The sequence below is a fragment of the Rhinoderma darwinii genome, chromosome 4 (genome assembly GCF_050947455.1).
Source record: "Rhinoderma darwinii isolate aRhiDar2 chromosome 4, aRhiDar2.hap1, whole genome shotgun sequence".
Taxonomy (NCBI): Eukaryota; Metazoa; Chordata; class Amphibia; order Anura; family Rhinodermatidae; genus Rhinoderma; species Rhinoderma darwinii.
This window is the reverse complement of record NC_134690.1, coordinates 315,428,235-315,444,991: the sequence shown is the minus strand read 5'-3', so window position 1 is coordinate 315,444,991 and position 16,757 is coordinate 315,428,235. Positions and strand designations below refer to the sequence as shown.

General features: G+C 44.9%; 1 protein-coding gene across 2 annotated transcripts in view; it reads right to left on the bottom strand.

Moving 5' to 3' along the window:
- LOC142761218 (protein Mis18-alpha-like) overlaps positions 1–5,489 on the bottom strand; it is a 36,806-nt gene extending 31,317 nt beyond the window's left edge. Inside the window, exons 1-3 of one of the 2 annotated variants that reach the window (XM_075864408.1) lie at positions 5,233–5,480; positions 4,397–4,460; positions 1,557–1,679 (exon numbers count right to left, since the gene is read on the bottom strand). In XM_075864408.1, coding sequence (XP_075720523.1) covers positions 1,557–1,679; positions 4,397–4,460; positions 5,233–5,389 — 344 coding nt within the window. In that variant the 5' untranslated portion in view covers positions 5,390–5,480. Of the gene's footprint in view, positions 1–1,556; positions 1,680–4,396; positions 4,461–5,232 lie in introns of both variants that reach the window. The other variant, XM_075864409.1, reaches the window with a different exon arrangement.
- Positions 5,490–16,757: the final 11,268 nt, after the last annotated feature.

The window sequence follows — 16,757 nt, the reverse complement described above, 5'->3', positions numbered from 1 at the left end:
CGCCGATGCGGTTGTAGTTTATCAGTACAATTTTGGAACAGATGCGACTTTTTGATTACTTTTTTTTAAGCCTAGATTCAAAGAAAACAGCAATTTTTGCATGGCTCTTTTTTTCTCGGACGTTCGACGTTAAATTATGTAAGAACTTTATAGTTGGGGTCGTTATGGACGCAGCAATACCAAATATGTGTAACTTTTTTACTTTATTTTGTTTTTTAATAATAAAGCAGTTTGTAAGGGGAAAAAGTGGGTTTTATACTTTTTTTTCCCCACTTTTTTACTAGTCCTAGTAGGGGACTTCAATATACGATCATCCGATCGCATTTATAATACACTGCAATACTTCTGAATTGCAGTGTATTAGTGCCTGTCCGTGTAAAAAGGACAGGCATCTGCTAGGTCATGCCGGCATCTGCTAGGTCATGCCGGCATCTGCTAGGTCATGCCGGCATCTGCTAGGTCATGCCGGCATCTGCTAGGTCATGCCGGCATCTGCTAGGTCATGCCGGCATCTGCTAGGTCATGCCGGCATCTGCTAGGTCATGCCGGCATCTGCTAGGTCATGCCGGCATCTGCTAGGTCATGCCGGCATCTGCTAGGTCATGCCGGCATCTGCTAGGTCATGCCGGCATCTGCTAGGTCATGCCGGCATCTGCTAGGTCATGCCGGCATCTGCTAGGTCATGCCGGCATCTGCTAGGTCATGCCGGCATCTGCTAGGTCATGCCGGCATCTGCTAGGTCATGCCGGCATCTGCTAGGTCATGCCGGCATCTGCTAGGTCATGCCGGCATCTGCTAGGTCATGCCGGCATCTGCTAGGTCATGCCGGCATCTGCTAGGTCATGCCGGCATCTGCTAGGTCATGCCGGCATCTGCTAGGTCATGCCGGCATCTGCTAGGTCATGCCGGCATCTGCTAGGTCATGCCGGCATCTGCTAGGTCATGCCGGCATCTGCTAGGTCATGCCGGCATCTGCTAGGTCATGCCGGCATCTGCTAGGTCATGCCACAGGCATCTGCTAGGTCATGCCACAGGCATCACCTAGCAGGCATACACTACAGGCAGACCTGGGGGCCTTTATTGGGCCCCCGGGCTGCCATATAAGACAGATACACAGTGATCTTATCGCTGGGTGTCAGTGAGACGAGAGGGAGCTCCCTCGTGCTCTCCAAAACCATTCAGATGCGGCACTCGCTATTGAGCGCCGCATCTGAGGGGTTAAACGGGTGAGATAGTTACTAATATTGATCTCACCAGTACGGCTCCCTGCTCTGTTTATTTATTCCGATGCAGCGCCGTAAAAAGGCTTATGCATCAGAATAAAGCCCTTTAGTGGCCGCCGTAAAAACACTATGGGGCGGTCACTAACGGGTTAAGTACCAAACCTATTTTGGCATTATATGGGTATTCTCAATTTCGATATTTATGGCATATCCACATCAAAAATGCGGATGGCTGTCCGCAGCCACCAGCAGTGCCCGTAATCGTGGACCGTGATTTTGGGAACGGCCGTGTGCATGAGGCCTGACAATAATACAATGTTACTTATAACTCACCCCCTAATAACAGTGTTGTCAATATTGTACAGATCAAGTTTGTAGTTCAGATGTGTTGGTGTAAAAGAGTAAAATTTCCCAAGGAGATTGTCGCACTTTCTGCAGGATAGAGGTAGATACTTGCTACAATGGAAAAAGTAAAAAAAAAAAAAAAAAAACTGGTAAAAGCATAAGTGCAGTCATCTACACCTTAACTACGGACAAGGACCTTCCCGTGTGATACTAACTTTTCAGACAACTTATGCTGATCTAATAGTATACCTATTTGTGTATAAGTTCAGACAGCACCAGATACGTGGAAGGATGGGGTTTTGCACGGATAGGGGCCCAACCCAAATAAGAGTATAAAAGAGTATAAGGCACACCAATTTTGAAACAAAGGTATTTTTATTTTGTTTTTAATGCCAGTGGCAGAGTGCAACGTTTTGGTCTAAGTGACCTTCATCAGGCAGTGAGCAGTGCTGGAAAACTGCATAGACGAGCGCTAGTGGTGCTGATACCGGATGATATACGCTCGTACGTGCGTGTTTTTACTTTTGACCAAGTGGGTGTTGTAAAGAAGTGTATGACGCGGACCAATCAGCCTCATACACTTGTCGTTGTTCCAGCCCAGCTTCTTTCACTGCACAATCACACTGTGCTGTGGATCATGCTGGGCTGGAACAATGAGAAGTGTATGACACTGATTGGTCAGCCTCATACATTCCTCTTTACAACACCCACTTGGTCAAAAGTAAAAACACGCCCAGTTGGTCTTTAAGAAACTAATATAAAATTGCTCATAACTTGCTAAAAAATGATCGTTTTTCAAAATAAAAACCACTGCTGTTATCTCCATTCCAGCGCCGATCAGATTATGTAGGAGATAGGGCACTTATAATCTGGTGACAGAACCTCTTTAACCCCTTAAGGACACGGCCAATTTTAGCCTTGAGGACAGAGCAATTTTTTTTACATTTCCCTCTTTGCATCCCGACACTCATAACGCTTTTATTTTTTGTACGACGTAGTTGTATGCGACTTTGTTTTTTGCAGGACGAGTTGTACTTTATGTACGTACCATTTTTTGGTACAAATACATTATCGTTTAATTTGTATACATTTTTAATTAGATTAAAATGTAGAAAAAAAGCAGTTGCACAGCAGTTTTAATATTTATTTTTTTTACACCATACACCGATCATCATAAATAATGGTATACATTTGTTGTACACGTTTTTACGGTCGTGGCGATACCAAATATGTCTATATTATTTCATGTTTTGGGACTTATATTTTAAAAAGTTGATTTATTATAAAAAATGTGTTTCTGTGTATTTTATTTACTTTTTATTTATTTATTTACCATTATTTTTTTTTTACATTCATTTAACTTTTTTTGTTAATCCCATAAAGGGATTTATCATTTTTATTTTGTAACTGCAATGTACTGGCATAGATCTATATGCCAGTACATTAGCCTGTTACTGATCGTACACAGGCAGTTGTTAGGGCATACCTCAGTATGCCCTAACAACAGGAAATATGTTCAGACAGCCCTGGGGTCCTTCACTGGACCCTGGGCTGTCTGGCCATACGAGTTGTGGGCTTTGATCGCGTCACAGTTATATTCTGTGACGCGATCAATGTGCAGTCCCCTCTCTTTGAACGCCGCGATCAGCTGTCATCGCGGCCTTCAAAGGGTTAACAGCGAAGAGAAGATGTTTCTCTCCTCTCCGCTGTCAGAGCGGGGCTGTGGCTGTGTATTACAGCCGTTGCCCCGCTCTCGATCTCGCACACAGACGGCTGTGTCACAGGACGAGTATGCTCGTCCTAATGCGCGAAGAGCTCGCCGCTCAGGACGAGCATACTCGTCCTGTGTCGGCAACCAGTTAAGTAAAATTTAAGCATCACAAATCGCAAATTATACAGATGATCTGGTTCCTACAGAGGGAGACGCTCACTGCAGCAGTTCTCCACTCCAGCTATGGCCCCATACACACAACCGTAGAATTTGTCTGTAATTGGGCACCGATATATGCTATGTACAGAGCCCGGAAGCTGTTGGCTGCGTACATAGCATAGCAGCCATGCTGCAGAACTGCAGGTCTGCTCCTATTCACTTGGCCGCTATTCCGTGGCCAGAGATAACTGCTTCTGGCTTGTATGTCCGGTGCACGGAGGCACTGGACCAGATGATCTGTGCGGGCCCCGGGTGTCGGACCCCCGCAGATCATGTACTGATGGATAGGTCATCAGTTGAGAGAACCTGGAAAACCCCTTGAACACTGATGCAAGACCTATTTTCAGGCATAATGGAGGCGTTTTACACCTCCAATTACATCTGAAAAAACAGCTCCAATACGTCGGCAAACATCTGCCCATTACTTTCAATGGGCTTTACGATGTATTGTGCCGACGACCTGTCATTTTACGCGTCGCAGTTAAAAGACGGCGCGTAAAATTACAGCCTCGTCAAAAGAAGTGCAGGACACTTCTTGGGACATAATTGGAGACGTTTTTCATTGACTCCAATGAAGAACAGCTCCAAATTACGTCCGTAAAAGACGCCCCACAAAACGCGAGTACATGCAATTACGTCTGAAATTCAGGAGCTGTTTTCTCCTGAAAACAGCTCCGTAATTTCCGACGTAATTGCAGTTATCGTGTGCACATACCCTTAATAGCAAACCTGCAGAACAGTGAATGCAGCTCTGGGCTATAATTGATGCTAGAACAGGATTAGGACAAGATCAACTTTTTTTGAAGAGGTGTGAGCTACCCAGTCTAAAGAATGAAGATGGGAAGGGTGGTCCAGCCATACAGCACAAAAAAAATAAATCTGAAAAAGCAGGACATACCTGCCGGCATCTTCGGGGTCATCGGAGGTTACCTGTATACCACGTTTAACAAACCATGATACAGCTGTAGAGACACAGGTAAACCAGGGCATGAAAAATGGGTGGCTATGCTAAAGGGTTATTAGAAAGCAGACAGAGGAGAACAAGTGAAGTCATCCAGAAAGCACTAACCAAATAAATCAAGCTAGGTTTTTTCTGTTTCCACAGTACTTGCTTTATTAGAAGGGCTTTGTTTCAAGCCAGAAAGAACCTTCACCAACCAGTTGTGTGGGTCCAACCACCGGGATCCCCACTGATCACGAGAACGAACAGGCTTACCTCGCCGTTCCTGGGAACCCCATAGGAATGGAGCTGTAGTGCGCGTGTTCGATCACCGCTCCATTCATTTCTATGGGACTGCCGAGCGAGATCTTCAGCAGCACCATAGAAACGAATGGAGCAGTGGCTAAGCATGCACATTACAGCTCCATTCCTACGGGGCTCCGAGGAACGGCGGGGTAAGCTCATTCACGTGATCCGTGGGGCTCCCAGCAATCGGTCCCGCACCGTTCAGATATTTATCACCTATCCTGTGGTTAGGCAATAAATATTGATTATGGGAAAACCCCTTTTAGCTTTATTTAGATAAAACTGGAAAACTTCTTTATGCCATCTAGATGTCCTGAAGGAGAACATATAGACAGGGGTTGTCCTGAGTGGACATCCACTTTAACCAGTAATTTTATGGGAAATGTTCTTTAAATGAATTGCGCTTATATCAAGAAGACAGAAGTCTAGGAATAGGAAAACTTGGTGTTTCCGTTGCTATTCACAGTAGTTTGCACTGAGATCCGCACCTTTCAGAAGTACAACATTATCATCCACGTGTTCGCCGCTCCAGTCGTTTGTGTCACCTATCGGCACCTGGCAGTACTCACAAACGTACACTGTCCCATAGTCAATTCTACGATTAAGGTCGCTTAGCCTAAATCTGCATGCGTCTTCGCCCTCCATCTCTCCGTAGCGGCTTCGGAATTCCCGCGTAAGCTCTGGTAGTAGTAGCAGTGCTACGCGAGGTGACGCAAGTCACATGACCGGAAACAACCGCGATGCCAGCGTACCACGTGATGCTCCCTGCTCGGCTTTGCTTGAGCAGCTGGTGATTTGCTGATGAGAGTCTGAGATCTTTCTCACCTTCTTTGTGGCTATATTCTAAAATAAAACAACTTTTGAAAATGAAACGTCTTTGATGTCTACCACAAAATTCCTATTTTTTTCCTGGCTGAATTAAAAAAAAATTAGCTTAATATCCGAATCTCCCTGTCTCCAGCATTTGTAATGAAGCATTCTGAATTTAGGACGCAGAGAGCTTCCGCTGATTGGCCACATCTGAAGCGACAAAATGCAGCATAAGACCCTGTTCACATCTGGCTCTGGCTGTTCTGTTATTCTGCTCCATCAAGGAGCACCACCGGCGGCTGACGGAACCCATTGACTTTAATGGATTTCGTTGTCTTTCCATCCGGGTCCGTAGTTTTACCGGAAACATTAGCGCAGCATGCTGCGCAATTGTTGGTAATCTCAGCCTGATCTGCGACAGAGGCCCCTAACGGAGCCTCCAACCTAGATATGAACAGGGTTTAAAGAGGCTCTGTCACCACATTATAAGTGGTCTATCTTGTACATGATGTGATTGGCGCTGTAATGTAGATTACAGCAGTGTTTTTTATTTAGAAAAACGATCATTTTTGAGTTATGACCTATTTTAGATTTATGCTAATTACTTTCTTAATGCCCAACTGGGCGTGTTTTACTTTTTGACCAAGTGGGCGTTGTGGAGAGAAGTGTATGACGCTGACCAATCAGTGACCAATGAGCGTCATAAACTTCTCTCCATTGATTTACTCTGCAAATAGTGTTCTAGCTGTGGTTTCACTTTCCGTTGCAGGGTTTACCCGACGGTAACCTCCGATGGAACCCCGGAACGGAAAGCGAACGGTGATGTGAACAGGCCCTTACAGTGTAATCTCGCGTTACTACGCCTGCTGTGCTGTAAATCAACCACAAACGTTAGCGAAGTGTCAGGATTCTGAATAGACATCACGTCCTGGCTGGAGGTAATGTATATTCACTGTCAGGACACTTGAGTAACGTTAATGTGTGTGTATGTGGCTGCACATAGTGATCTAGCTAGAACACTATTTGCAGAGTAAATGAATGGAGAGAAGTGTATGACACTGATTGGTCAGCGTCATACACTTCTCTCCACAACGCCCACTTGGTCAAAAAGTAAAACACTCCCGGTTGTCCATTAAGAAAGTCATTAGCATAAAGCGAATATAGGTCATAACTCCGTCAAAAACTTCTAAATAAAAAACACTGCTGTGACAGACACAATGATGCCGTAAAGCAAGGGTCTCAAACTCGGCAGGGTAGATGGGCCACATATAGAAAAAATGGGAAGTTGACGGGCCGCATTACTTTCAAATTTGATACAATGCAAAATTATTGTTAATCAATTAGTTATTTGAACTACTACAACAATACTACATTACTATAATAATAATACTACATTACTATAATAATAGCGCTAGGTTTAAAACTTGAGATATTTCTCCATATGCTTATTTCAACAATCCAGTTTTCCAGTTTAAGTGTCTCTAAATGTAGTCCGGCGGCTCAGTTAGCAGCGTTTGACAGACACACATGTCAAGATTGGGCAGCCCCTGTGGATGCTGCCGCAGTGCACTCTGTGGATGCTGCCGCAGTGCCCTCTGTGGATGCTGCCGCTGTGCCCTCTGTGGATGCTGCCGCAGTGCCCTCTATGGATGCTGCCACAGTGCCCTCTGTAGATGCTGCCATAGTGCCCTCTGTAGATGCTGCTACAGATTCCTCTGTAGATGCTGCCACAGTGCCCTCTGTAGATAATGCCACAGTGCCCTCTGTAGATAATGCAACACACCCCTAGATAATGTCACAGTGCCCTCTGTAGATAATGCAACACACCCCTAGATAATGCCACAGTGTCCTCTGTACATATTGCCACAGTGCCCTCTGTAGATGCTGCCACAGTGCCCTCTGTGGCTGCTGCCACAGTTCCCTCTGTGGATGATGCCGCTGTGCCCACTGTGGATGCTGCCGCAGTGTCCTCTGTGGATGCTGCCGCAGTGCCCTCTGTGGATGCTGCCACAGTGCCCTATATGGATGCTACCACAGGGCCCTCTGTAGATGCTGCCAAAGTGCCCTCTGTAGATGCTGCCACGTATTCCTCTGTAGATGCTGCCACAGGGCCCTCTGTAGATGCTGCCATAGTGCCCTCTGTAGATGCTGCCACATATTCCTCTGTAGATGATGCCACAGTGCCCTCTGTAGATAATGCCACAGTGCCCTCTGTAGATAATGCAACACACCCCTAGATAATGCCACAGTGCCCTCTGTAGATAATGCCACAGTGCCCTCTGTATATAATGCAACACACCCCTAGATAATGCCACAGTGTCCTCTGTACATATTGTCACAGTGCCCTCTGTAGGTGCTGCCACAGTGCCCTCTGTAGATGCTGCCACAGTTCCCTCTGTAGATGCTGCCCCTGTGCCCTCTGTAGATGCTGCCACTGTGCCCTCTGTAGATGCTGCCACAATGCCCTCTGTAGATGCTGCCACAGTGCCCTCCGTAGATGCTGCCACAGTGCCCTCTGTAGATGCTGCCACAGTGCCCTCCGTAGATGCTGCCACAGTGCCCTCCGCAGATGCTGCCACTGTGCCCTCCGCAGATGCTGCCCTCCATAGATGCTGCCACAGTGCCCTCCATAGATGCTGCCACAGTGCCCTCCCTAGATGCTGCCACAGTGCCCTCCGCAGAGCTCGAGTCCCGAGCAGAGCGCTAGTAGGCTCTTCCCTGGACACCAGCTGTGCTCCTGACATCACTGGGACTCCTGCCCTGGGGAAGCCCCTGACAGCGATGTATGAGGCTTCCCCAGAGTCTCAGAGCAGTGCCTATACTAGCGCTCTGCCCAGGACTCTGGCTCTGGGGAAGCCCCAGACATTGTGTGTCCAAACATGGACACCGAAGTCAGTGAATTCCACAGAGTCCCGGAGCAGAGCCGATACTAGCGCTCTGCCCGGGACGCCGCTCTGGGAAGACCCTGACACACTGTCCATATATGGACAGCGATATCAAGGAATTCCACAGAGTCCCGGAGCAGAGCCGATACTAGCGCTCTGCCCGGGTCTCTGCTCTGAGGAAGACCCTGACACACTGTCCATATATGGACAGCGATGTCAGGGAATTCCACAGAGTCCTGGAGCAGAGCCTATACTAGCGCTCTGCGCGGGACTCCGGCTCTGGGGAAGCCCCAGACATCGCTGTTCATATGTGGACAGCGATGTCAGGGAATTCCAGAGTCTCGGAGCAGAGTCGATACTAGCGGCTCTGTGTCCCGCGGGCCGCAGATGACAGCCCCAGGGGCCGCATGCTTGAGACCCCTGCCGTAAAGCAATGTTCAGATGTGAGTAAGGGCACAACTGAAAAATTAAAGAGGATCTGGCAACTCTATTCCCCATGAAATAGCAATTCTGGAAAATCTTTTCTTAGAACTCTGCCTTAATCCCTTAAAGGAAGGGTGTTGCGAAAAAAAATAATTTATATTCATTTGCTTTTAGTGTTTTATTAAAAGAAATGTTATTTATTTGTGTGTTTGTGTTTTACATTTTTTTTTTCTAACTTTTTCTTCACTATGGGGGCTGTCATATTTTTTTTTTCATCTTTGTATGTGTCGATTAACGACACATACAGAGATGGAATACGGCACATACATCCCCATAGAGAATGCAAACGGGAGCCGTTCGCATTCACTATGGTGTACGCCGTCTGTGTGGGAACGGCGCATGCGCCGCTCCCACACAGTCCAAATGGAAGGTCTTCGGCCGAGCGACATCCGGCGCCATTTTCTTGTGGACCGGAAGCCGCGGCCAGACAGTAAGACAACTACTTACGGTCGCGGCTTCCGGACATGTGATTAGAAGCAAGCACTAGGAGCGGGCGGACCGGACGGATCGGAGGGAGCGGCGGCGGCTGGAGCAGGTAAGTTATGTTTGTGTATGTTCGTGTTTTAGTGTGTGATTACAACTGTATGTAAGCCTACTACACTGTGTATTCGCTCAAAAAATGGCGGCACACAGTGTAGGAGGTGTGAACATGCAATCCCCTCCTTTCTCCTGGCACTAGCCAGGATAAAGGAGGGGGGATTGTTTGAGGACGCTAGAGCGAGTGTGTCTTCTCAAATTTTGCAGCATAAAGCAGGGGCGTAGCTAGGGGGGGGCAGGCGGGGCACTTGCCCCGGGCGCAGTTCAGAGGGGGGCGCCAGCGCCCCCTCCTCCTGCACTATAATTGTACCTGTGTCGCAAGGACACAGGTACAATTAGAAGCAATGAATGACCGGGCACGTTCCGTGCCTGGACATTCAGCGCCTCTCCACGAATGAAGCGACTGGTACCTTTTGTACCAGTGACGCTTCCATCGATGAAAGGCGCTGACTGACTGGAAGGGAAAGTCATCCTGCCCAGCCAATCAGCGCCTTTCATAGACGCCGCGTTCAACCCCCAGGAGACCTGCGCAGAAGAGAGCAGGTCTCCATGGCTGCCGGACGGCGTGGGAGCGGGAATAAGGTGAGTTTGATTATTTTTTTTTTTTTTTAATTGTAATAGAAGTGTGGCTGTATCTGCGGGGGGGGACTTTGTCTACGAGGGTGTCTATCTACAGGGGGACTATATCTACAGGGCTGGGCTATATACAGGGGGACTGTATCTACAGGGCTGGGCTATATACAGGGGGACTATATCTGCTGGGCTATATACAGAGGGACTAAATCTACAGGGGGGATATATACAGGGGGACTATATCTACAGGGGGCTATATACAGTTGGACTATATCTACAGGGGGGCTATATACAGGGGGACTATCTACAGGGGTGGGCTATATACAGGGGGACTATATCTGCTGGGCTATATACAGGGGGACTATATCTACAGGGGGGCTATATACAGGGGGACTATATCTACAGGGGGGCTATATACAGGGGGACTATATCTACAGGGCTGGGCTATATACAGGGGGACTATATCTGCTGGGCTATATACAGGGGGACTATATCTACAGGGCTGGGCTATATACAGGGGGACTATATCTGCTGGGCTATATACAGGGGGACTATATCTACAGGGCTGGGCTATATACAGGGGGACTATATCTGCTGGGCTATATACAGGGGGACTATATCTACAGGGGGACTATATCTACAGGGGGGCTATATACAGGGGGACTATATCTACAGGGGGGCTATATACTGGAGTGGGCTGTCTATAGAGCACCATATACAGGGGTGGGATATATAGTATATAGCCCCCTGTAGATATAGCCCACCCCTGTATATGGTGCTCCATAGATAGCCCCCCCTGTAGATATAGCCCCCTGTAGATATATTCCCCCTGTATATAGCCCACCCCTGTATATAGCCCCCCTATGTATAGCCCACCCCTGTAGATATAGCCCCCCTGTGTATAGCCCACCCCTGTATATAGCCCCCTTGTACATATAGTCCACCCCTGTATATAGTGCTCCACAGATAGCCCACCGTTGTATATAGTATATACAGGGGTGGGCTATCTGTGGAGCACTATATACAGGGGTGGACTATCTAGTGGAGCACTATATACAGGGGTGGACTATATGTACAAGGGGGGGCTATATACAGGGGTGGGCTATCTGTGAAACGCTATACAGGGGTGGACTATATGTGGAGCACTATATACAGGGGTGGGCTATATCTACAGGAGGGCTACATACATGGTTGGGCTATCTGTAGAGCTCTATATACAGGGGTGGGCTATATCTACAGGGGTCTATATACAGGGGTGGGCTATCTGTAGAGCACTATAGGGGGAGTTATTTGTGGGACACTATATACAGTGGTGGTCTATATGGGGGCACTATCTACAGGGGCTCTATGGCAGGCACTATCTACAGGGGGCACAGTGTGTGTGTGTGGGACACGGTGTATGGTGCTATTATTATTAGAGGTGCAGTGTATGGCGCTATTATATTAGGGGTGTACTGTGTGGTATAATGATAACTTTATATTTATTTATAGGTGCAGAAATGTTGGAAAAGTGAGAAGCTGAAGACATCTAAGCGGCAAACTGCAGAAATGGACCGGTAGAAGTCATCATAGAGGTCTGGACCAAATGGAGAAAAATAACTAGAATCTGAGACGTCACCGGTGAGTCACTTAATGTAAATGTTCATTCTGCCTCTAATCAGTAATGTAGTCACTGTAAGATCTGCAGCGAGATGATGGGTGGTATGATTATGATAGGATTTATTTTTCGTGAAACAGCATCTCCCAGCATATCCTTACCATTGTTCGGGCCATCCTGGGAGCTGTAGTTTTACGCCGTACACACCTATACGGCAGGGGTTGCACTAAATTGAGCTGTATTTGTGCTGGTGTTGTATATATGTACCGAGCTTGGTTCTTGTGTTGTGTATAGGACCATATTGCTTGTGAAATGTACAAATAATTTTATGCTCACATTACATAAAAAGAAATGACACATCGATTGGTAGAGAAAACAAACACGGCGAGGGGGAGGGAGATGTCGGGAAAGAGGATGGGGGGGGGGGGCGCCAAACTGAATCTTTGCCCCGGGTGCTGGAGAACCTAGCTACGCCTCTGCATAAAGCAATGTGGTTGCTTTACCACATGCCAATGCTGCAATTTTGGGAATTTCTCCCTCTAGTGACCAGCACAGGGAAATGTTATAAATTAGAATCTAATTTACAATATTTCCTGACTTGTGAAAAAATTTTAAAAATTAGAACAATGTCTAATCATGTATATAATAACTGTTTAACTAAAGAAATTTATTTTTTTCTAGCGACACATTCCCTTTAAGGACACATCATGTTTTGGCAAGAACACAGCCAATTTTTTCAAATCTGACATGTGTCACTTTATGTGGTAATAACTCTGGAATGCTTTTATGTATCCAAGCGATTCTGAGACTGTTTTCTCATGACACATTGGACTTTATGGTACTGGCAAAATTTGTTCGATACATTCAGTATTTAATGGTGAAAAACACCAAAATTTTGCGAAAAATTGCAAAAATTAGCATTTTTCTAAATTTAAATGTATCTGCTTATAAGACAGATCCTCCCCATCAAGGTATCGGGAGCCTTGAATCTGTATGCTTTCCTCTTAACCCCGTTATGTTGCAGGTATTCGTCTAGACGGGGACTCTCTAGATTTCCATTCCCGTGAGTTTGTAATACAATAACTTGTCGATCCATGTTGGGATTGTGTATTGATACTGTTATGTGCAATGCTGGGGGTATTATCTATGGTAGACAGTGAGGACCCGTAGTGGGCTTTTGCTAGGCACTTTTGTTACCCATAACTTGTCGAAGTCAGCATACTGTAGGTCTGTTCCTAAAAGAAGTTTGTATATTCTTTTATCTAGAAGGAGGTGATAACATAGGCTGAGGAGTGTAGGCCGATACACGTACTTCCTGTTATAGGTAGAGTCTTATTGTTTGAAGGTAGTCTTCCGTGTCCCCCACATAGGAATATCGATAAGACTTGGTCGGTTCTCTCCAGTGATACAGGTGCTTAGTGGCACAACATAGCAGAATTGTTTTGACAGGATGCTTTACTTTATTTATGCTGTTCTATAGAAATGCAATATACGCATGGAGTGTTTTTTGATATAATTTATGTAATTGAAATGTTGATGGGCACGTCGGCGTCGGCTGTGAATCTAATTTATTTTGAGATTAGTGGCATCATGGATCTCCTTGCGTTCATGGATAATGGCTGATTTTACCATCTCATACCTGAATGTGAAGGGATTTAATGTTCCGGAGAAGAGGTCGCAGATCTTGTATGCTTCGCACAAGAGGAGTCTTTGTGTACAAGAAACCCATTTTCAGACGGATCATGTTCCGATAATTAAAAATAAATATTACCCGGTAGGGTATCATTGCAGTAACCTGAATGGTAAGACTAGAGGGGTTTCTATATTCCTGCATAAATCCTTTCAGGGTAGGGTGGTAGATTCCTATCTGGACTCTGAGGCCCTGTTTATTTTTCTGAAATGTGAATTGGGGGAGCCAATATTTATGCTCCTAACACTAACCAAGTCCCTTTTCTCCTTAAAATGTTAGATGATCTGGGCTCTTTCTCGTCGGGCATACCCAGGGGTGAACCTAGCCTGTCTGCCGCCTGAGGCGAACTATAAAAAGGCCCCCCCCCCCAAATCTATCGGCGTTTTCTCATTCCTAGCTTTACACATCAAACACGCAATATATACATTTTTTAAATAGGAAAGCATTTGATGTTTATTTGTTAGGCCCTGTTCACATGGAGTATTTTGATGAGTTTTTGGGCGTGGAAACCGCTCCGCAAAACTCGTCAAATACCGGCCGAAAATGTCTCCCGAGAAAGAAGGGACATGCCCTATCTTCGCGCGTTTACGCCTCTGACCTCCCATTGACATCAATGGGAGGCAGAGAAAGGGTATTTCGCAGAGTTTTTTGCCCGTAGCACTCAATGGCCGCGAGCGAAAAACGCGGTGAAAATCGCGGCAAACGACGTGCAGGAAGGACAAAATTTGCCTCAAAATCCCTAACAGAATTTTGAGGCAGAATTTTCCTCCTGCAAAAAAACTCAGTGTGAACATAGCCTTAAAGTGCTGTTTGAAGTATGGAAAATATTTAAAGAATTATTCTTACTGCCAATCAGTGCACTGCAAATAGTACGGTCTGCACTGCCCCATATCTCTCCTCGGCAGCCAGTCTCATTTGCGGCGTCACTCTCTGCAATTACATTCAGGCAAGTCCAGGACGGATCACACTTAGCGCTGTTTTGAAGCGGCACGTCCTGGGCTGGTTTCTTTGCTCTACCTGCTGTATTGTAGTGGTCTGCCTGTGCTGGCTTGATGCCAGTGGTGGATTAATATGATCTTTGGCCCTGGGCTGTACACAAGTTATGGGCCCACATCCCACACGTAAGTATCACCTACATGTCAAAGTACATCACATGCCCCTCAGCAGACTGTCTCTTACCTGATCATCTGCTGCCACACTCACACTTCCCCACAGCCCACACCATAGTAAATTACATAGATTGTAACACCAACATTACCAATAATACCGCCATACTGTTACTGAATAATACCCCCATACTGTTACTGAATAATACCCCCATACAGTTACTGAATAATACCCCCATACTGTTACTGAATAATATCCCATACTGTTACTGAATAATACCCCATACTGTTACTGAATAATACTCCCATACTGTTACTGAATACCTCCATACTGTTACTGAATAATACCTCCATACTGTTACTGAAAATACCTCCATACTGTTACTGAATAATACCCCCATACTGTTACTGAATAATACCCCCATACTGTTACTGAATACCTCCATACTGTTACTGAATAATACCCTCATACTGTTACTGAATACCTCCATACTGTTACTGAATAATACCTCCATACTGTTACTGAATAATACCTCCATACTTTTTTATTGAATAATACCCCCATACTGTTACTGAATAATACCCCCATACTGTTACTGAATAAAACTACCAAACCATGATCACATATTACTACAACATAGTGTCAGAAAAAACCCACCATACTGTTAGTGAATAAATCACACTATATATAGACCAATATTACCACCATATAGTGACCTTATAGAGGTAGATGCCAGTTATACCCCATACTGTTACTGAATAATACCCCCATACTGTGACTGAATAATACCCCATACTGTTACTGAATAATACCCCATACTGTTACTGAATAATACCCCCATACAGTTACTGAATAATACCCCCATACAGTTACTGAATAATACCCCCACACTGTTACTGAATAATACCTCCATACTGTTACTGAATAATACTTCCATACTGTTACTGAATAATACTCCCATACTGTTACTGAATAATACCCCCATACTGTTACTGAATAATACACCCGTACAGTTACTGAATAATACCCCCATACAGTTACTGAATAATACCCCCATACTGTTACTGAATAATACCTCCATACGGTTACTGAATAATACCTCCATACTGTTACTGAATAATACTCCCACACTGTTACTGAATAATACCCCCATACTGTTACTGAATAATACACCCATACTGTTACTGAATAATACCCCCACACTGTTACTGAATAATACCCCCATACTGTTACTGAATAATACTCCCATACTGTTACTGAATAATACCTCCATACTGTTACTGAATAATACCCCCATACTGTTACTGAATAATACCCCCATACTGTTACTGAATAATACCTCCACACTGTTACTGAATAATACTCCCATACTGTTACTGAATAATACCTCCATACTGTTACTGAATAATACTCCCATACTGTTACTGAATAATACCCCCATACTGTTACTGAATAATACCCCCATACTGTTACTGAATTATACTCCCATACTGTTACTGAATACCTCCATACTGTTACTGAATAATACCTCCATACTATTACTGAATAATACCTCCATACTGTTACTGAATAATACCCCCATACTGTTACTGAATAATACCCCCATACTGTTACTGAATACCTCCATACTGTTACTGAATAATACCCTCATACTGTTACTGAATACCTCCATACTGTTACTGAATAATACCTCCATACTGTTACTGAATAATACCTCCATACTTTTACTGAATAATACCCCCATACTGTTACTGAATAATACCCCCATACTGTTACTGAATTAAACTACCAAACCATGATCACATATTACTACAACATAGTGTCAGAAAAAACCCACCATACTGTTAGTGAATAAATCACACTATATATAGACCAATATTACCACCATATAGGGACCTTATAGAGGTAGATGCCAGTTATACCCCATACTGTTACTGAATAATACCCCCATACTGTTACTGAATAATACCTCCACACTGTTACTGAATAATACTCCCATACTGTTACTGAATAATACACCCATACTGTTACTGAATAATACCCCCATACTGTTACTGAATAATACCTCCATACAGTTACTGAATAATACTCCCATACTGTTACTGAATACCTCCATACTGTTACTGAATAATACCTCCATACTATTACTGAATAATACCTCCATACTGTTACTGAATAATACCCCCATACTGTTACTGAATAATACCCCCATACTGTTACTGAATACCTCCATACTGTTACTGAATAATACCCTCATACTGTTACTGAATACCTCCATACTGTTACTGAATAATACCTCCATACTGTTACTGAATAATACCTCCATACTTT